Source organism: Dipodomys merriami, unplaced genomic scaffold (genome assembly GCF_024711535.1).
Source record: "Dipodomys merriami isolate MVZ:Mamm:240054 unplaced genomic scaffold, mDipMer1.0.p SCAF_15, whole genome shotgun sequence".
Taxonomy (NCBI): domain Eukaryota; kingdom Metazoa; phylum Chordata; class Mammalia; order Rodentia; family Heteromyidae; genus Dipodomys; species Dipodomys merriami.
This window is the reverse complement of record NW_027202826.1, coordinates 23063685-23086057: the sequence shown is the minus strand read 5'-3', so window position 1 is coordinate 23086057 and position 22373 is coordinate 23063685. Positions and strand designations below refer to the sequence as shown.

The window sequence follows — 22373 nt, the reverse complement described above, 5'->3', positions numbered from 1 at the left end:
ACAACTTTCTGCTTTGAGGGCTTTAGAAAATTACAGCTTCTCCAAACCACACCTATATTTGGTAAGGGAGATGGCTGGCTGCTTTCAAACACCTCTATTTTTCTTTCACCTCCGGCATCTGCACAGTGTTCAGTAAAATAGAATGTTACACTCTGCTCCTTTGTCCAGAAAGCCCATCATTTTTGTAAGCTCCCATTTTGTAAATCAGCTCTGTCAGGAACTATGTTTTCTCCTGTTTGGTGTGGGGGAAACGAATTGTTGCCTGGGACGGTTTCAAGAGACATCCTCACATGAGAATCTGCAAAAAGGCCCCTCCATTTTGCCTACTGTGGAAAAACTATGGGCTCAACTTTCCTCTCTCCCGCCCATTCCCCCGAGTCACGAGCACTTTTCAGTTGATCCAGCACACACAGCCCAAGTTGAATGGCCTCCCACTCCTTCTGCTGTTACGCTCAATGTTCAGATTCCCACCCTGGCCTCAAGATCCTCTGAGACCCGTGGCCAGCACCATCCACTCTCTCTGCTCCCTGCTCTTCCTCCAACCCACTGCAACTAACCTTTCCTCTCCCCACTCCATCTTTTTTTTGGCCAAGGGGCTCTTAGTTCTTTTAGGTAGCTCCTCCCTCACGTGGCTCCTGTTGAAGTACTGGCTTATTAAAGAAAACTCTTTCCTGATCTTTCTATAAGACAGTTCCTACTGTCAGTGTTGTTACCATGGGGCACATGATGTACTTATTTCCTATTGGTCACCCCTCAACAGAATAGAAGTAGAGACTCCTATCAGTTACTTTAGTGTCCAGTATCTAGTGTGTGAATGTCTGGATATGAAAATAAATAAGAAAGTGGAAAAGAAGAAAAACAGTAATTCTCAAGTTAGTAGAAAACGTATTGTATAAATAAAGACATACATTTCTTTTTTGTTTGTTTGTTGTTGTTGGTACTGGGGCTTGAATTCAGGGCATTCTTTCACTTAGTTTTTTTTTTCTGCTCTAGGCCCTCTACCACTTGAGCAACACATCCATGTCTGCCTTTTTGCTGGTTAGTTGGAGAGAAGACGCTCATGCATTTTTATGCCTGGGCTAGCTTCAAATTGAGATCCTTAGACCTCAGCTTCCTGAGTAGATTACAGGCCTAAGTCACCAGGACCCAGCATAAAGATGTATATTTCTTAATGAACACCTTTTTATATCTGCTCCTACCAATCTAAAGAAATACAGATTTGCATATTAGATGTTAGATAAGTCCTACAAAAGTATGTAGAAGAATTTATGACCGGGTAGGCAATCAATAATTGTTTTCTTGATTTCCTCTCATTGGGAGCTCAGAGGCTTACCTTTGGAGCACACTGGAAATGCATTCCTGGCACTGGGAGTGTGGTAACATACATTGTAATGCAGCGATACAGGTATAAAGTTCCAATGATAAAAAAGAATCTGCGTCCCACTATTGACCTAAAGAAAGCAGAGGCATGGAGATAAGCAAGTTGACTTGCTGTTTCTATTCCTTCTGTAAGAGAAAGCAATGGGTAACCTATTAAAGAATAATGACAGAATGCCATCAACAAGCGTCAGTTTCACAGCGTTTAGGAGCTTCCTTATGAGCGGCCCATCCAACAATTCCATGGTGAATTTCACATACCTCAGTGTATCCAGATGGTTTGGGGTCCAAAAGGACAAAGTGTGTGGGCATGGGGTGGGGAGATGGCTAAAGCTGATGAAAAAAATCTAGATAATCCTCTCCCCTAAAATAGTCACTCTTTGCCAGAGAATTCAATGAAACCTCTTTGCTTTTTCAGTCAAGTCATGGATTAATAAAATCCTCTTGAGAACATATCAAAGGTGTAAGTGAGCCGTGGTCACAGAGGAATAAACTAATGAAACAGGTGATATTACATAATTGGATACATAGGGATATGTGACAACCCATTAGATGCATGCTATGTAATAAGCAAGGTTTACTTGGGGATCAGCCAAAGCTATTTTGACAACTTACACCTGAACGCTTGTCTTGAACTGAATAGATTTTTTTTTTCCATTTTAAATATGGCCAAAGTACCATAATATATGTAAGGACATTTTGTAGTAAAGCTGTAAACAGATCAATTTACTCTTATTTTACTCAGTCTTGATTTTGCAGAAAGAGGGAAGGAAAAATAGAAGTGCAGGAATTGCTTTTCCTTTTTTGTCCCTGCTTCCCCCAAAAAGATTTTAATCTCATAGTCACTTCAGCACTATTTACTATAAGCAAGAAATGGAAACAATCTAAGTATCAATCTCAACCAATGAATAGATAAGTGTGGTGCATATACCAGTGGAATACTATTTGACCAAAAGATGAATGAATGCTGTCATCTGCAACTTGGGTGGAACTAGGGATCCTTAGGTTGAAAGCAATAAGCCAGTAATATTACACACACAAGGACCACAGGCTCTTGCTTCTATGTGAAATCTAAAAATAAAGTTGATCTCTTAGCAATTGAGAGTTAGAATGGTGATCACTGAGATTGGGAAGAGCACTGGGGGGTGGAGGAATGCAGACAGATGGGCCAAGATGTTCTAGATTACAGTCAGGAGCAAGTGGTTTCAGTGTGCTCTTGCATGACATACCAGTCACAGTAGTCTATGTGCATTTCCAAAAATCTAGAAGAAGGAATTTTGAGTATTTCTACCATAAAGAAATTATAATGTTGGTGGCTCATGTCTACAATTTTAGCTACTGAGGAGGCTGAGATCTGAGCACCAAGGTTCAAAACCAGTCTAAGATGATAAATCAGAGAGACTCTGATCTCCAATAAGCCAGCAAAAACTGAAGTGGAGGCGTAGCTCAAGTGGTAGAGTACCAGCCTTGAGTGAAAAAGTGTGAGGCCCTTAATTCAAGTTTTAACACTGGTGTGCACACGTGCAAACACACACACACACACACACACACACACACACACACACACACACATACACACAGAGGATTGGAGTGTAGCTATAGGAATGTAGCTAACGTTTAAAATGACTGCCTATCAAGTATGAGGCCTTGATTTCATCCTAGCACAAAAAAGGGGGGTGGGGGACAAAAAGAAATGATAAGAGTTTGGGGATACAGCTATGGTGCATTATATTTGAACATTATACAACATATACCTGCTCCAAACCATCGCATACCATACCCCACTCATGTGGCCAAGATTTTTGTTACATTCTCAAGTATCAGTTAAAAACAAGTTAAAAAATAAGAGAACAGGCCAAGAATTAAAAGGCAAGAAAGAAGAGAGGGGGTGAGGGAAGGCACTGACATAAACAACGAAAATCCCCCTTTTCACTGTCAAGAGCTGGTGATGAATGCTGAGTTGGTGGGCACCATGCACTGAGATTCTCTTCCTGATTCTCAGCCCAAGGCAGTAGTTCCTGGTGGCTGACTTTGAGCACACTGTGCCCCAAGCAGGAGCCCTGCTCCTGGCATGATTGCCCCATGGTTCCTAAATGAACACCAAGGTTCTGAGCGTCCTCACTTTCAGTCACGGTGATAGTGCCCTTTTTATTCTTAGATTTGTAATTGGGGGCTTTGGGAATGGAAAACAAATGGAGATGCACACAGCCCTTAGGATTTTAAGGTGTAACTTCTCTAGGACATAAAGTATATTACTGTAGGTCTACTACTCTTAGAGCACCCAAACTTTCGGAACCAATGATTTCTAGACTATCGGGGCATATTTTAAGTATTCTCCAAGACTATGGGTCTGATAGGAATCAAGGTCTCAGCCAACTCCTAGGACTTCTAATTTAAAAGAATTATAACAAATATATATATATATATATAATATAATATATATATATATATTAAATGCCTGTCACCAACAGCTATTTAAAGACTATTCCAGGGTAAATATTTACACACACAGGGGGCTGGGAAGGTGGCTCAGTGGTAGAACGCTTGCCTTGCAATGCATGAGGCCCTGGGTTCAATTCCTCAGCACCACGTAAGCAAAAAGAAAAAAGCTGGAAGTGGCACTGTGGCTCAAGTGGTAGAGCACTAGCCTTGAGCTGAAGAGGGGAGGGTCAGCGCCCAGACCCAGAGTTCAGGCCCCACAACCGGACCCAAAAATATATATATATTTACACACACACACACATTGAGGTAAAAATAACATAGAAAGGTATATATTACCTAGACTAGGCTGGTAGATTAAAGTATTTGTTCTAAGACTTGCCAGTTCAGTTCTGCCTCTGTAGTCCCCAAAAGGACAGGCCATCAAACTATAATCTGTCCCCCTGGTTAAGCAAGCACTGATTCATCCTTTGCTTCAATCCCAGGCCCTACGACAGAAGCACTGTTCTGAATTATGCTCTAAGCTACTGGGCAAGGTCAAATAATAAACAAATTATGAGTCAATTCCAGCATCTGAGCTCCATTAGCCTCAAAACAGCAAATTAACAGGTGAAACATACAATCTTTTCTTTTTTCTTTTCTTTCCTTCCCTCTCTCCCTTTCTCCCTCCCTCCCTTCTTTCTTTCTTTCTTTCTTTTTTTTTTTTTTTTTTTGATTTGCCAGTACTGGGGCTTGAACTCAGGACCTGGGTGCTACCCCTTAGCTTTTTCACTTAGGCTGGTGCTCTACCAGTTGCGCAACACCCTTACTTCCAGCTTTTTGCTAGTTAATTGGAGATAACAGTCTCTCTGATTTGTTTGCCTGGGCTGGAATCGAACCACAATCCTCAGGTCTCAGCCTCCCGAATAGGCATGTTGCACTGGCACCACACTCAGAGGTACTTTTAAAGTGGGGGGAGACAGTACAAATAGAATTTCTCCTTTGAGTGATATTCAAACAGGTTATGAGAATTATTCCACCAGTTAGTAAAAAGTAAAAGGGCAAACCCATACCATCTATGACTGAGACAGCAGATATCACAAAATGTGTGGTCCAGGCAGGCTACTTGAGTTCTGCCTGGGTGAAATCGAAGATGGCAATGGAGAGGCAGTGAGATCAGCTAGGAGATGATTCCAATAAAACATGGTACAAGCTCTACCGCAGGATACCATACAGCTACCACCCAGACTTTGGAAAATTTATCTTTCCACATACACAGTAAGAAAATTCAGCTGCAAATGAAAGGAAAAAGAAAACATCTGGGGCCTAAGGAGGTCTGTTATGCCATGTCAATTCTAGACACACAAAAAAGAAAAATACTGACACTCAACAAATACATTCTTTGCTTTTGTTTGTTGGTTTTGCCAGTACTGGGGATTGAACCGGGAGCTTTGTGCTTGCTAGACAGGTGCACTTGCCACATTCCAATTCCTTATTCTTTGCTTTTAGCATCAAGTACACCATGAAGAACACTTGGAGAAGCCATTCATTTCTTAGTAAATAGAGGACAGTTGATAGCTTTGTCTTTTATTTAAACATACCCAGGAAACATTTAGAGACTTATATTAAGGAAAATGCTTAGGAATTATCTACATTTGTAGATTAAGTTTTCAAAACTACAGAGTTACATTTGGGAAAATCTTTGGCAAAGGCAGGTTGAATTCTTCTAATAATCACAGAGTAACACCTAACTAGAAAAACCTACAGCACAAATTCTTTGTTCTAAAAATGATCTTGGGCTGGGTGCTGGTGGCTCATGCCTATAATCCTAGCTATTCAGGAGACTGAGATCTAAGGATCATGGTTCAAAGCCAGCCCGGGCAAAGAAAGTCCAAAGAAAGTCTGTGAAACTCTTATCTCCAATAAACCACTAGAAAACCAGAAGTGGTGTTGTGGCTCAAGTGGTAAAGCACTTGCCTTGAGCTGAAGAGCTGAGGGATAGTGCCCAAGCCCAGAGTTCAAGCCACACAGCAACCAACCAAAACAAAACAAAACAAAAACACACACAAAAAAACACAAAAAAACCCATAAAATGATCTTGGAAATTAAAGACACAGCTCAAGCGGTAGAGTACCAGCCATGAGCAAGAAAGCTGAGCAAGAATGAAAGGCCCTGAGTTCAAGACCCAGTACTGGTAGAAAGATATAAATAAATAAATAAATAAATAAATAAATAAATAAATAAATAAATAAAATATTCTTGTGGCATGAACACTGAAATCTTATTTGACACTGAATTTTCAATATGTATCAACGAGCCTAGCATAGGTTTGTTGTTTTTTTTTTAAGCCCCAAACTATGAGTAGAATTTTGATCAGATGCAGATTTTGTGATTAATTACTAAACTCTCAGTAGAAGTCAAAGATATGAATGGAGAATGGGATGTAAGAGGCTGTGAGGGTCCTTAGATTTTATAGACTGGAAGTCTGAATTCACATAGCCAGACATCACTATTTCAGAACTGTGCCCAATTTTAAAATACTTTTGAGGGGCTGGGAAGGTGGCTCAGTGGTAGAGCGCTTGTCTTGCATGCATGAGGCCCTGGGTTCGATTCCTCAGCACCACATAAGCAAAAAGAAAAAAGCCGGAAGTGACACTCTGGCTCAAGTGGTAGAGCTCTAGCCTTGAGCTGAAGAGCTGAGGGACAGTGCCCAGGCCCAGAGTTCAGGCCCCACGACTGGACCCCCCCCAAAAAAAAATACTTTTGAGAAAAGAACAAACCTGGCTTGCTCCCTCCTGATTCCCTCCCATTCTGAAACCAGGGGAAGGGAGATGGAGTGGCTGAACCCAGTAGACCACGAGCCCCTGGATGGTGCCAGAGGAAAAGAAAGAAAAGAGTTTTCTTTTAGAAATCTGAAGCCCAAGCCACAGAATACCAGTTCTAAATTCAGTTTCTTCATCAGATACTTGTGACTAGCTGTCTGGTCGCTGAGTTTAATTTCTGAAGGCATTAGAACTTCTAAAGACAGACATACCTCAGTGCAGGCTATTGATGAGTTGACCACCTGAGTCATCTCATCTTGAGTAAGGGAGAAAGAAGCGTCCCCGCCTACTCTCCTTAACCTGGCAAGAACCCCAAACATCACAAGCATGCTACTCCAAGCCTCTTAATTTTTTTTTCCAATAAAATACCATAGCACCACATTGCTGGAAAAAGGCACTGCTCCTGAAATTCATGAAATCTGAGTCACCCACCAGGCTTGCCACAAACTTGCTATTTCTCAACTTAGCTTCAAACCTATTCCATACACGGTCCTGGAAAAAAGAGTGACTGAATTTATCCAGTGTGGTAGATCCATTGTTCCTTTCATCTGATATCTAGTAAGGCTAAAATGATTAGAAGCTGAAGAAAGTCATTTCAATTGCAATAACATCAGCTCTCTTAATAAGCCAAGAAGTGGGTGGGTGCTAGTGGCTCAAGACTACAATCCTAGCTACTCAGGAGGCTGAGATCTGGTAAGATCACACAGGGTTCGAAGCCAACCCAGGCAGGAAAATCTATGAGACTCTTAGCTCCAATTAACCATCAAAAAACCAGAAGTAGAGCTGTGGCTCAAGTGGAAGAGCACTTGCCTTGAGCAAAAGAATTCGGGGACAGTGCCCAGGCCCTGGGTTCAAGCCCCAGGATTGGCGCAAACAAACAAACAAACAAACAAAAACAGTCCCCCCCCCTCCCCTCCAAAAAAACCCAGACATACTTACTTGTATCTCAGGAATAGCCACTGGGTGACCCACAAGCCAACTAATATAATCCCATTTATTTCTGATACAGAAAATGCCCATTTCACCCGATCAATGTAATCAAAAAATTTGTCTGGAAGTGGAGGGCTGAGCTCCTTGGGAGGGACCCTTTCATGCACGACTGTGATCATGACGGTTGTCAAAACCAGGTTGAAGAGTGCATACACAAAAGCAATACCCGTTTTCCACCATTCTAGGGGAAACTTGTTCCTCGAGTCTGTGGGCATAGCAATTTGGATATAATCCGGGTACTTTTTGGTGCCCTTTCGCAGCCCATTGGATAAGGTTTTAGGTTTATTGTTCCCATTTTTATTTTCTTCTTCCACAGGCTCTGCAGGTCTTGTGTAAGTGTTTGTGGGATCACTGGTCTGATTTTCCAAATGTTCTTCAAGTTTTGCTGTTTCTATGATATCCATGGTTCCCCAAGTGTTCAGATCAAAAAGGAGATGGTGTAAGTTCTCGTTCTTTGTGGAAAGCTAACTTTCTTGAATCCTTCTGTTTCCCAGATGAACATGGACTCTTAGAATCTTGTTTCCTAATACCAAATGCAGACGGCAGCGGTTGAATTTGATCTTCCCATGCGGCGAATGGCTTTCGTGAAGGGATTTTCCTTCCGCACGGAAGATGCTGCTGCCTTACCTAAAAACAGAACAAAAGTACATTCAGAAACTCTGCTTGTCCAATTATCAGCCATCCAAAACAAAAACATTTCTCAAAATAAGGAATCAAGTGTCAGAGCCATTTTGCTTTACAAAGACACTGTCAGAACTAAGTGAATGCTGCCAAGATCGACTTTCATTTGAGAAATAGTGAACTGTTTAATCTTGGAATTCTTGTCTCTTTTTGAGCTGACGTAAGAATTAAATAGGAACATTCTACCCATCAGTTTTCTTTCAATTTCTTTCCAAAGAAGTCAGGCCCCCACATGGCAAACCTTTCCTGGGGCGCTATTACTTGTTGCTAACTATGAAGTCATAATAACCTAGAACCTGCCCAGAGACCACATCACGCCTTCCTGAGCCTGGATCTTTTCTATGAAATTTAAAGCAAGAATTAACCTCCTGGGTGAGTTGTGTCTATACCGTGAATAATTATTACTCTCTGCACTTGTCAAAATACCCACTTTCTTATTTTCATATATATCTCCTTTGGACTGTGTGGTAACTACTTTTAAGAACAGATTCCAGAACTACACAGTCATGACACTTCTAGCAGCACTGTCTCAGTTTATCTGTTGGTATTCAGAGAGGCGCAAAGCCTAGAGCCTTCAAAATGCAAAAGAGAAAAAGATAGCCAAAGCCTTAGCTATGCTTCAATTATGAAACATGTTAAATTTGTTGAAGGATATAATAATGTATACAAATGGCATGGGGAAATTAGTGACTAACAATATTCTGATCTATAACCATCACAATGTCTATCAAACAAAAAAGACAGTTCCACTTAGAGGCACTTACCTACGGTGAGTCTAGGGAAAAGGAACTAAAGGCTTTAGTTCCTTCGATTCCACCAGGCAAAGACTTCTTTACCACCCACAGCTCCACTATGGACTTTTATACCAGCAAGCCACACAGCCCAGCTGTTCCCAATTTAGGAAAGCACTATTTTAGTCATGCTACTAACCCAGCCACCTGAAGCTTTCAAACCTCATAATTAGTCCCCACCCTGAGTTTACTGTACAACTTTAGCATAATCCTTCAAGTTTAAAAATCCTCCCTTTCAGGGAAGTTTCAGGGAAAGGATAATGAGAACAAGGTCAATGCAGCAACACCTAAGCCCATAATTAATGAAAGAAAAAGTTAAAATGGCAGCATTCAGCCTGGCGCCAGTGGCTCATCTGTAGTTTACCCAAGGCGATAGAACCACAATGACAAGACAGTTGAAGGCTGAATGGACTATTCATATTGGGAAAGCAAGGCCAGGAATATACTGCTCATTTCATACATTTATTTGTGTGTGTGTGTGTGTGTGTGTGTGTGTGTGTGTGTGTGTGTGTGTGTGTGTACACACATGTGTGCTTGTCAGGACTGAGGCTTGGTCTCCAGGCCTGGGTATTGTCTCTTAGATTTATTTTTCCACTCAAAGCTGGTGCTCTACCACTTGAGTCACACCTCCACTTCTGGCTTTTTGCACAGACTTTGCTGCCTTGACTGCCTTTAAACCACCGTCCTTAGATCTGTCTCCTGAGTAGCGAGTATTAGATGTGTGAACTACTGGCAGCTGACTCTCACTACGTACACAGTCACCTTCAGGAGGTGACCTGCTGTCCAGATTGGCTTGGAAGAGAAAAATAAAAGGATGAGAGGCAAGAGAGGTTACAACTTCTAACACTGTGCATTCCTCTTGTGCCCTTGAAAAGCTCTCAGTCACTGATACAATGGAGCAGGGTAAGAAAGCCCAGGGCCCCTCTGGCCTGATGGCTATTCTCCGTAGTGGGCAGTAATGAAGAGATTACTAAGTATAATGAAGACCAGCCTCATTAAGCTAATTTCAACAGCAAACCATCCATGCCAGGGAGATGCCAGGCCCTAACCCGGCCACTGTCTGTCTCTTCCTGTCAGCTCTAGCCTAGCCCATTTATCTTGCCAAACTGTCATCCCAATTCACTTTTAACTTCAACACTCCAGAGGTGGGCTGGGAAGGTGGCTCAGTGGTAGAGCACTTGCCTTGCATGCCCGGGACCCTGGGTTCGATCCTCAGCACCACACAAGCAAAAAGAAGAAAGCCGGAAGTGGCTCTGTGGCTCAAATGGTAGAGCGCTAGCCTTGAGCTGAAGAGCTGAGGGACAGCGCCCAGGCCCAGAGTTAGAGCCCCACCACCAGAAAACAAAAAACCCAACAACAACACTCCAGAGGTGGGCTAGGTGCTCCTAGTGGAAAGAGGCTAGTGATTTTGAAGCTGTATTTACCCACTGGACAGCTGAAGATAGGATCTATAAGGTAGCTACCTAGTTGTAGAACTCAGAATGTGGAACAAAAGAAAATCTAATTAGTTAGTTTTGTGTTTTTTTTTTTAATAAGAGGAAATAGTCAGCTGTCTACCTCAGGAGACTTCCATGAGATGACTGAGATAATTAATCATATAGAGGTTTGTGCTCCTGGGAGGCTAGGCACTTGAGTACCAGGCCTGTCCATTACCATTAGTGGAAAATTAAGATTGTGTATGTGTGTGTGTGTCTGTACTGGAGCTTGAACTCAAGGCCTGGATGCTGTCCCTTAGCTTTTTTTTTCTTTGCTCAAGGTTGGTGTTCTACCACTTGAGCCACACTTCTACTTTTGGCTCCTTTTGGAGGTTAATTGAAGATAAGAGCCTCACAGATTTTCCTGTCTAGGCTGGCTTTGAACTGCAATCTTCACATCTTTTTGTTTGTTTGTTTGTTTTTTGAGTCCGGTTGTGGGGCCTGAACTCTGGACCTGGGTGCTGTCCCTCAGCTCTTCAGCTCAAGGCTAGCGCTCTACCACTTGAGCCAACAGCGCCACTTCCGGCTTTTTTCTTTTTGCTTATGGGGTGCTAAGGAATCGAACCCAGGGCCTCATGCATGCAAGGCAAGCGCTCTACCACTGAGCCACCTTCCCAGCCCCAATCTTGAGATCTTAAATCTTCTAAATTGACCCTTCCCTGGGAATTTGATGAAAAAGATTAAAGATACATAGCACATTCATCTCATGTGAACCAACCTTGGGACTCCTATTTGTCACTAAGATGACAATGACAACATACTCATTCCTATGTCAACCTTTCCCAGCAGCAGGCAGGAAAATGACAAAGGATTCATTTGTGCCTCTCCACGATGTACTTGTTCATTTGTTTAGGTTACCAAGCCAGAGCACAAAACAACTTCCAAGATTTCTCAGTTCTCGCAAATTACAAAATACTGCCATGGTAACCTAGATAATATTGAAAATGTTCAAGGTCTCTACTCATCTCCCTGGGAAAGCAAAGGCAAAACACTGAAATGTTTAGTACACTGATATTGTTTTGCTAGTATAAATTTTAGAACTTAAGTGTGGTATGTTCCAGAAATGTAAAAGGTTTCTAATTTGGAAGCGGTTGGGGCAAAATACATCACCCAGACACACAGTCACAGAGACATACAGTCACACAGACACAGACACACATAGACACACACACACACACACACATACACACACAAGACAGGCTTCTATTGATTGGAGCTAAAGGGGCATTTGATAAAGCTCAACATCTACTTAGTTCTGTGAGGGGAATTATTTAGTAGAATGAACAAAACTTTGTATAGCTACAGTTTATCAACATAACTATCACATTGGAATGTAATTACACTGTTCTCTGGCAACCTGTGGGCAAAGGTCCCAAGTTGTACTCTTAAATGATCTCTAGAAATCTTTCTGCTAAATTAAAATAAAAACACATGCTTACACTTCACTGGGTTTCTATCTTCCTATTCTTCTATTATCTCTGCTCTTTTTTCTTTTTTCTTTCGTTTGTCATGGGGTTTGAATTCAGGGCCTGGTGCTTCTCTGAGCCTTTTCATTCGAGGCTAGTGCTCTACCACTTTACATTACAGACACACTTCTGTTTTCTGGTGGCGAATTGGAGATGAGTCTGATGGACTTTCTTTCTTCGGATGGCTTTCAACCATGATCCTCAGATCTCAGCCTCCTGAGTAGCTTGGATCACAGGTGTGAGCCACCAGTTTGCCCAGCTTTTAAAAAAATTTTTTACTAGGAGAAGAATATACTTCTAGTAGTCTGAAAGTGGATCATACCTATCTCAACTTCTTAACATTGTTTTAGCCAGTAAAGCATGACCAGAAAAAGAAAGCAGGCAAGTAATTATTGAAAAAAAAAACTTACAGGAAATATATATGCGAGATCAAGGAGTTCACACAAAACCACATTCATTTTGTTTCTGTGTTACAAACAAAACACGTAAAAACTTCCTTAAAGGACCAGCCGTAAGCTGTTACAAAGCCTAATAAAAGTACGGTTGCCATACTCAACCATTGGCTACGGATGCAGTCACCAGACCAATGACAAAAATGACCTCACATCCAAATGAATGCTCAGAACTTCCATGAAGAAAGTTACAAAAATTAACACAGCCAGTCATCAAAGAAAACGCCAAGCTATAACATATTCACGGAAGGGCAGCTGAGATATTAAATCATCAAGAGCTTAATAATACTACATTAATATATAATGTTACTTTAGTCATCAACAGGTTGTGGGTTTTCTTAAATTTTATTTTGGTTATTTGACAGGTGTTCTGAAGTTCATCATGGAATCAGAATGACATGGCAACAGGCTTTGTTCTGTTAGACTGTATCACATAACAAATGCCGGGCCATGAAGTCTCTACACTGTAATTCTATCCCATATGTTTATCCCAAGGAAATAAGATGAACATAAAATATTTTTATGATTTTTTTGACACAGAGCCTCTCACTTTCCACTCTCATTGGCTATGGTGCTCAAGGCTGGTGCTCCACCACTTGAGCCACACCTCCACTTCCAGCTTTTGCTGGTTAATTGGACATAAAAGTCTCAAGATTTTTCTGTTACGGCTGGCTCAATTCTCAGATCTCAGCCTTCTGAGTAGCTAGGATTACAGGTGTGAGCCACCAGCACCTGGCTGAATTTAAATAGCTACTTGCAAGAGAAATTTTAGAGATAGCCTAATCTCTAAGACAAGAGTTAATTTCAATAAATTAGCTAATTTTACTTTACAATTAGTGAGGATACAGGATGAGTATCCCTAATTTGAAAATGCAAAAACTGGAATATGCTCAAATCCCAAACCTTTCCAGTGACATTATACCCCACAATAATGGATTAATGTATACACTCTTAGCTTTACGATTATATAAAGGACCTATGAAACACAAATGAATTTGTACTTAAACATGGGTCCCATCCCCCAGATACCTCATCATGTACATGCAATTATTCCAAGACCTGACAGCATTCAGTATCTGAAGCATTTCTGGTCTCAAGCATTTCCCAAAAAGAATGTTTTCAACTTGTATAACTATCAAACTCCAAGACAGACATAAATACTAAAAATAGGAAAACAAGGAAGCCAATTAAGCAGAAACTTCCATTTGAGTAGGAAATGTAGTACTTAGAAAGTGTTTAAGAGGCTATGTTTTTTTTGTTTTTTTAATCATATTTTTTTAATTGTGATTAAGTGATTACATAATTTGACAAATTTCACAGTATTGTGGGATCATGATGCTCAGTTAAAGTCACAAACACATTCTAACTTTCCTGGAGCAAATTGTCTATCACGGTCTATACCATTTATGAGGTCTATGAGCTTTGCGATACAGTTATTTCTTCCACATTGGGTGATATGTACATTTCTTTTGTTTTGCATAGCATCAGCTGTTCCCTCTTTCCCATTTGTTCCCTCCCTCCCATCGCTGACATTAAGTTGCTTAGTTCATTTTGGTCAATGTCCTGTGCAGCTGATGGGTCCCACTGTTATGTGTTTTTCCCTGATTCCCTCTAGTTCTGTGTCATCTTCCTGGTTCCCCTCCAGTGTACACATATATCCCATACATGTGATCAGTAACATGGGGTTATTTAGTAGTGGTTCAACCAGATGAGTGGAAGTTCTTTGTTTCTTAATTAAGTCCTGTTAATTTTGTCATATCACCTAACATTTTGGATTTAACATCCACTTATCAGGGAGACCATGGGATTTAACATCCATTTATCAGGGAGACCATGTACCGTTTTTCTCTTTGCTCTTGGCTTACCTCGCTCAACATGATTTCTTCTAGCTCCACCCATTTCCCTGCAAATATCATTATTTTGTCCTTTCTAATGTCTGCATAATATTCCATTGTGTATAGATACCACAATTTTTGGATCCATTCATCTGTGATGGGACATCTGGGTTGTTTCCATATCCTGGCTATTGTGAACAGTGCTGCAATAAACATGGAGGTGCATGTGTCCTTGTATACTGGTTCCTGTTGTTCAGGATAGATGCCTAGAAGTGGTTTGACTGGGTCATAAGGGAGGTCAATATTTAGCTTTCTGAGGACCCTCCAGACTGCTTTCCAAAGTGGTTGTATAAGTGTACATTCCCACCAGCAGTGTAATAGGGTTCCTCTTTCTCCGCATCCCCTCCAGCATTTGTCATTGGCTGACTTGAGGATGTGGGCCATTTTGACTGGGGTAAGGTGGTATCTCAGAGTTGTCTTTATTTGCATTTCCTTCACAACCAGGGATGATGAACATTTCCTCATGTGTTTCTTTGCCATTTTTATCTCTTCTTCTGAGAAGTCTCTCTTTAGTTCCCTTGCCCATTTAGTAATTGGTTTGTTGGGTTTGGGAGGGATTAGTTTCTTGAGTTCCCTGTATATACAGGATGTTAACCCCTTGTCTGATATATTGCTGGTAAATATTTTTTCCCAATTAGTTGGTTGTCTTTCTAGCTTGGTTGCGATAGATTTAGCTGTGCAGAAGCTTTTTATTTTAAGGTAGTCCCATTTGTCGAGTCTCTCTCCCAATTTGTTGTGACCCTGTTCAGGAAGTTCCTTCCTGTGAGGTTATGGTTTTAAAAAGAAAAATGGGAAAGGAACTATGGGCCATCTTGTAAGATAAGGCTATAACAAAATGTTCAAGTGCTTAGGCCATTTGGACACTCCCATGAGTCCCTTTCTACATTTCTCATTGGAGGATCTGTGAAGGCACCTGTGCCTCAAGAATGAAGCCCCGGGGGCTGGGAAAGTGGCTCAGTGGTAGAGCGCTTGCCTTGCATGCATGAGGCTCTGGGTTCGATTCCTCAGCACCACATAAGCAAAAAGAAAAAAAAGCTGGAAGTGGCGCTGTGGCTCAAGTGGTAGAGTGCTAGCCTTGAGCTGAAGAGCTGAGGGACAGCGCCCAGGCCCAGAGTTCAAGCCCCACGACCGGATCATCCCCCCCAAAAAAATGAAGCCCCAGGGCTCAGCCTGTCCTGCTACCACACCTACCAGCAAGACACACTACTGCACACTTGGAAGAATTTAAAGTAAGAACTAGGAAATATGCAAATACAGATGAAAAATTAAGAGACCATATCTAAGTTTACATGTGGGTTTTAATGTTTAAAAGAATTGAATCTGTTAAAGGCAGAAGCTAAACAATGATCAAAGAAAATGTATCCCTACACATACGAATTAAGAAAATGATGTCGACATTCAATTTAATGCTTTGCAGAGTTCACTCTGAAGGCAAAACTTGATTGCACCGATATCACTTGAAACAAATGGTTGAGGAGTTTCTTAGACACAAAAGCTTTCTCAGATCTTACCAAAGAAAATTCAGTTGTTACTGGAAGCCATTAAATATCTCCAGTTATAGAATATAGGAGCTACCAAATACTACTTCTCAGCAAATGTTATATGCCAGGTACTTTATTGGTGTATTATCATAACAACTCTAGGAAATACTGTTACCCCAATACTAAAGAAATGAAATAGAGAGAAAGGAAGTTACCCAAGGCAGAGAAATAGGAAGAACAAAGTCTACACTAGACCAAAGTCTACCTGACCTCCAGAACCCTTATTCTTATGTTTGTTTGTTTTTTAATTTTGCTAGTGCTGTGGTTTGAACCCAAACCCTCTCATTTACTTGGAAAGTGTTCTACCACTTGAACCACAGCTTCAGCCCTTTCAGCTTTAGTTATTGTTTAGAGAGGGTCTCATTTTTTTCTGCCTAGGCTGGCCTAGACTGTGTATATGATCCTTCATTTATACAACCTTGTAACTGGGATTCCAACACGAACCCAGCTTGTCTGTTGAGATGAGATCTCACTAATATCTCCTTTCCCCAACTGGTCTCAAACCATGATCCTCCTATTTCGATGAGCTGTGCCTGTCTATTTTAAGTTTTTCCTGAGACACAAGAGGGTCAGGAGTTTGATACCAGCTTGTCTCAAGAAAACTGAAAAAGATATGGGAACAAGTGGTAATATAAACACTTATGATGTAAGCCAGGCATAGTACTACGCACCTATAATCCCAGCACTGGGGAGGCTGACACTGTATAGATGCGTAGTACCATGCCTGGCTTACATCATAAGTGTTTATATTACCGCTTGGTCCCATATCTTTTTCAGTAAAATAGGGTTTGACTTAGGGAAGCATACAGCCTTGTAATGTATCTGGTAACACTTCAGCAAGTGATTATCTTGGGAAAATTTTTAATGTAAAAAATAATTCAAAAATCAATTTGAATCAATTTATATATTCTTGGCAGAGGATATTTTTTATTATAACTGGTATTTATTAACCAAACTATATTAAATTAGATGAGGATTGAGTTATTACCTAGTTGTTGTAAAAGAAATTAAGAGCCGGTGCTGGTGACTCACAACTGTAATTCTATTTACTCAGGAGGCTGAGGTCTGAAGACCATGGTTTGAAACTGGACCAGGCAGAAAAATCCCCTCTAAGATATTCTTATCTCTATTTAACAAGTGGAAAAAAAGTGAAGGTGTGGACCATGGGTTACACTGTCAATATGAGTGAAAAAACTAACTAAGAGTTCCAGGTCCCTGAGTTCAAGCCCCAGTATTGGCACAAAAAATAAAGACAGGAGGTAATTAGTCATTACCTGGGATTAGGAGTGACTGTTAATACTTCTTTTCGGCATTGGAAAAATGACACAAAATCAGATAATAGTAATACTTGTACAAAATTAGAGAATAGTGATACTTGTACAAAATTAGATACTTGTACAATTTTACCCTTACAATGAATGAGCTTTGTAATACTGAGTTATAATAAAAGATATCCGACAAGAATAAATGTGTTTTTTTTTTTTCAGTGGTGGGGCTTGAACTCAGGGCCGGGATGCTGTCCCTGAGCTCTTTTGCTTAAGGCTAGCACTCTACCACATTGAGCACAGCATCACTTCTGGTTTTCTGGTGGTTAATTGGAGATAAGAGTTTCCTGCTGGGGCTGGCTTTGACCTATGATCCTCAGATCTCAGCCTCCTGAGTAGCTAGGAATAGAGGTGTTGAACCACCCGTGCCCAGCTAAAACCATTTTAAGGAAGTAGCAAAGGAAATACCACACTCTATTGCTTACTTGCAGGCTCAGTTATCTCTTTATAGGTACTGCACTGTCAAGCCGGTGGGCCTTTCATTGGCAGTAATTCTGAAATAGCACACAGTTCCAATCTTTCTAAAGACCACATGAGCCAATAAAAAGCAAACTGTTTAACAGAATTTATGTAAACGATGCTCCAAAAATAAACTTGGAGCTAATGTGAAATGATTAAAAAACAAACAAACTACAAAAGATACATGACTGTCCAACAGAATTAATCAAAATTCATGATGAGTTACTGAGCTTTTACTTTTGTGGTGCCCAGCATTGAACTCAGGACCCTGAGCACACTAGCAAAATGCTCCACCACCGGGTCACCTGCTCCTGACTTTGAGTTAGATTAGAAGTGATGGGTGGAGGGGGCTGGCTATATTAAACAGCTGAACCAAATGCTCACCCAGAGCAAATATTAGCTGTGCAAATCTCAGAACAATAACTGGTGGGAGCGAGAGCATTTCTCAAGAAGGGAATCATCTACGCTTTGGAGAACAGTGCTGCTGCTAACAACCCTTTTGGCCTCAGCTAAATCGATCCTGAAATGTTGCTTCAGTGGGATCTGACTTTCAAAATGTTCCATAGGATGTTTTCAAATTTGGCTTCTTTTCCTAGACGATTTCCTGGCTGTTCATCTTTTTTATTGGCGACTGGCAAATTCTGGTTATGGCTCTGACTCAGGTGTATTTTGGAGGAAGAGGATTATAGCATGGAGGTATGAGGCTGAGATCAGCAATAGGAGAGGCGGGTTGTCCCCGGGAAGGACAACTTAACCATTCTGCACGGCAGCGTTGAACATGGTTAAGTGAACAAAGCCTAGAGAGAGAGGACAACTAGCAAACAGATGGACAGACAGGTCATTAGCTAGATAGGCAGGTTATGCAGATCCTGAAATCAAAGAGGGCTATAAAATAAAGTGAAGGATTAGGGGATCTTATTTAAAATAATCTTTGAAAGGTTTTATACCTTACACCTGCGATCCTAGCTACTGAGGAGGCTGAGATCTGAGGATCATAGCCCTAAGCCACAGGGGCAAAAAAATTCCACGAGACTCTTAACAATAATTAACAAGCAAAAAGCTGGAAGTGAAGGTGTGGCTCAAATGATAGAATATTAGCCTTGAGTGAAAAAACTAAGGAAGATCAAGAAGTCCTGAGTTCCAGCCCCAGTACTGCCTCCCCCCCACAATAATATTTAAATAAATAAAATAAATTTTGAAATCACTTTTCAGGTATAGTCTAAGTTGGAAGTTCAAAAGCAGCTTTTCCTACACCTTGGTAAATGATGATGTGTTAAGTCTCAACTCCCTTTCCCATCCCTTTTCCTCCCACATTGAGCAGAATTTTGGGAGGACAGGGGATGAGAAAACTCCAGTGATGAGTTGTTCCTTTATCTAGGTGTTTGCAGCGTCCGATAAAAAGAATTAGACTACGGGCTGGGAAGGTGGCTCAGTGGTAGAGCGCTTGCCTTGCATGCATGAGGCCCTGGGTTCGATTCCTCAGCACCACTAAACAAAAAGAAAAAAGCCAGAAGTGGTGCTGTGGCTCAAGAGGTAGAGTGCTAGCTTTGAGCTGAAGAGCTGAGGGACAGCGCCCAGGCCCAGAGTTCAGGCCCCACTACCGGACCCCCCCCAAAAAAAATTAGGCTTGGGGCTGAGAGGAATAACTCAATGGTAGGATGTCTGACTAGTGTGTATAAGGTCTTGGGTTTAACATCAGGCACCCCAATAAAAAGAAAAAAGAAGGTATGAAAGGAAGATGGAAGAGATGGTAGAAATATTGTAATGTCCACTCCTTTCTGGATTTACTAACAGTGAATTCTGGTAATTCATGGGCTAGGAGAATAAGTTGTATTGATGACTTGTCTCTGTTAAAATGCTTATTTACTTTAGCATAGGAAAATCCCTCTAATATAAAAAGATGTTTATTCCTTCAATAATCTAAATAATAACTGTGTTATGCAACACAGTTATTTAACTGTGTTATGAGCGGAGCTACTTTTCAATAATCTATAATTTTATCTATAACTATAATTTTATCAATTTACACACACACACAACTGTACCAGATAGATATCAGCCCCATAACTTGCCTCCCTTGCTCCAAGTTTAATGGTCAAACCAAACAGCCAACACTTATTTAATAGAAACCCTTGAGGGCTTTACCACAAAGGTTAAATCCAGCAGACTAACTGAACAACCATGCTAATGACTGACTCTTACATTTCCAGTTTCGTTTGAATACTTGTATCTTCAAGGGGAAGCGGCACAGAATGCCTGTTGATATGAAAGGTATCTGAAACACTTTTTAAAAGTTCTATTTTCAAAGGCATTGAAGTATAGCATTGGTGCTAATATATTTATTTTTCTTAAGAAGGTTGACCTGGTCTGAGAGAGAAAGAAATGCAGAAGTTGAGTACCCTGGCTTTACTGTCTATTCCCTAAACTGCACAGCCCTTTCAAAAAGAAAGTAGAGGTCTTATTGTAGGGAAATCAATAGATCAAAGCCAACAGTATATATCCTAGTCAACCATAAAAATTGTATTTGATTTAGAAGTATAATTTTATTGCAGGAAAAATCAGGGTGGGGAGGGAGAGACCTGTTCCTTTAAAAATAGCGTCCTAATTCTCTACTTTCATATAGATCTTTTGTCTTTTGCCCTTCAGATCATTTTAGAAATGCACCTATCGATTTCTCTTGTGACCACATACTGACCAAATGGTGTATTTTTCTATTTCCAAAAAGTTGCATAGGGAGATGTAAACAGGCTACTGAATCACATCTTTAGAAATGACTTATTGAGCACGGTTCACTGTTTACTGTTGTGCTAGAAGAGAACAGTTCTACTTTGCTTTGGAAAGTAGGAAAAAAATACATTAAAAACCTACAGAAAGGAGTTCGATAATCCTTCCCCAGTGTGGAGGTGAAGGTGGAGAATGAGCTCACACCGGTCATCCTAGCTCCTCAGGAGATTGAAGTCTAAAGCCAGCCTATGTAGAAAAAGCCTGTGAGACTCTTATCTCCAATTAATCATCCAAAAGGCTTGAGTGGAGCTGTGGCTCAAATGGTAGAATTCCAGCCTTGAGGAAAAAAAGCTAAGGGACAGTTCCCCAGCCCTGAGTTCAAGTCCCAGTATTGGCATGGAAAGAAGGAAGGAAGTGGGGGGAGAAAGAGAAAGAGAAAGGAAAAAGAAAGGAAGACAAAGAAAAGAAAAGAGAAGAAAAGATGACCAAAAAACAACAACAAACCAAAAACCCAGGTAGATAGGAGAGGAAGGAAAGAAAAGCCACGCTAAGTGGGCAGTCCATTAGTGGTTATACAGGGTTGCATGCATACCTCAGCACAGGAAGCTTACACCATCTCCAGCTTCGATGTAGAAATGATACCTAGCCAGACTTTAATATTGACTTCTTGATAGAGGTCTCAAATCTAGAATTAGATATGGGGATATTTACTGAAAATGCAGTATTATTATATTTGTTAGTGCTCTGCACCAACAGAATGAGTTCAAAGGAGACAGTAACAGCAGCTTAGAGATTTTGAAAGCGTCCTTCCTGGTAGTAAGGATGGAACACTGAAAAATTAAGAAAATGGAAGGTCCCCAAGTATGTACCCATCTGCAGGTAGTCCTTGTTTTCCCCCTCTCCCAGTTACTGGTGTTTGGATGTGGAACTTTATTCTGGCCAAGTGGGACCTGATTCCTTGAGTCATGCTTGAGCCAGTCCCTTTTGCTTTTGTTACTGTATATATGTATGAATGTATGTAGGTATTGCTAGTACCAGAGTCTGAACTCAGGGCTTTGTGTTGTCTCTTGGCTTGCTTGCTCAACTGTCACTCTACCACTTGAGTCATAACTCCAGTCTGAGTTTTTGCTGGTTATTTTGGAGATGGGAATCTCATAGACTTTTCTTCCCAGGTTGGGTTTCAAACCACAGTCCTCTAGATTTCAGCCTCCTGAGTAGCTAGGATTATAAGTATAATCCACCAATGATTTGTTATTTTTCAAATAGGTTTTGCTTTTGGTCTGGGCTGACCTAGACCTTCCTTCCCTATTTATGTCTCCCACCATAACTGGGATGATGTGTATGCCATCATGACTAATTTTTAATGTTAAGATGGTGCATTTCCATCATAGCAAGAATAAACACAACTTCAATTAAGATTTATCAATGTGGGAAAAAAATCAATCTATGTAGTAGGAATTGTTAGGTTATTATATGTAAAGCATACTCAGTTTGAATATTAGTACCTAAATTCTACATAAGTAATATATAAAACACAGTTGGGAGCATTTTGGGAGCATTTCTTGGAATCCCAGCTTCTGGTAGGGCCTTTGCTCTTGCTAACTTCTCCTTGCCTATTATGTCAGTGTTTCATTCTCACACTCCCTTGGCGAACAGGTGAAAGCTACTCTCAATTCCATTGAGAGAAAGAACATGGCTCCTTTCTGACAATTTTTAGTAGAAGAGGTCCAATTGCTAAGAGCAACAACTTCTAATGGAATGGGTTTCCCTCTAAGTCCTCTATGACAAATCTTAGCTACAAAGTTCCTGTGACTAAGTGTCTACCAATTACTAAGAACAGGAACTTCCCACAGAATGTCTCACTGGTAAATTGACACACAGACACCCACTCTAATGTACTTTATGGATAAGGAACACCGGAAGTTTACTTTGAATCTTTAAGATGTAATTTAAGCTG

The 22373-nt window shown here is 40.8% G+C and overlaps 1 protein-coding gene across 6 annotated transcripts in view; it reads right to left on the bottom strand.

Annotated features, from left to right (window-relative positions):
* The window catches only part of Sgms2 (sphingomyelin synthase 2), an 83603-nt gene that overhangs the window by 18924 nt on the left and 42306 nt on the right, over window positions 1–22373 (bottom strand). For 3 of the 6 annotated variants that reach the window (XR_011371916.1, XM_070022409.1, XM_070022408.1), the window contains exons 3-4: window positions 7557–8234; window positions 1334–1451 (exon numbers count right to left, since the gene is read on the bottom strand). Coding sequence is in view for 5 of the 6 variants with exons in the window: in XM_070022409.1 (XP_069878510.1) it covers window positions 1334–1451; window positions 7557–8011 (573 nt within the window). In the remaining variant the exon portion in view is untranslated. Of the gene's footprint in view, window positions 1–1333; window positions 1452–6575; window positions 6668–7556; window positions 8235–8474; window positions 8541–21008; window positions 21030–22373 lie in introns of those variants that run through there. The other 3 variants (XM_070022411.1, XM_070022410.1, XM_070022413.1) reach the window with 3 other exon arrangements.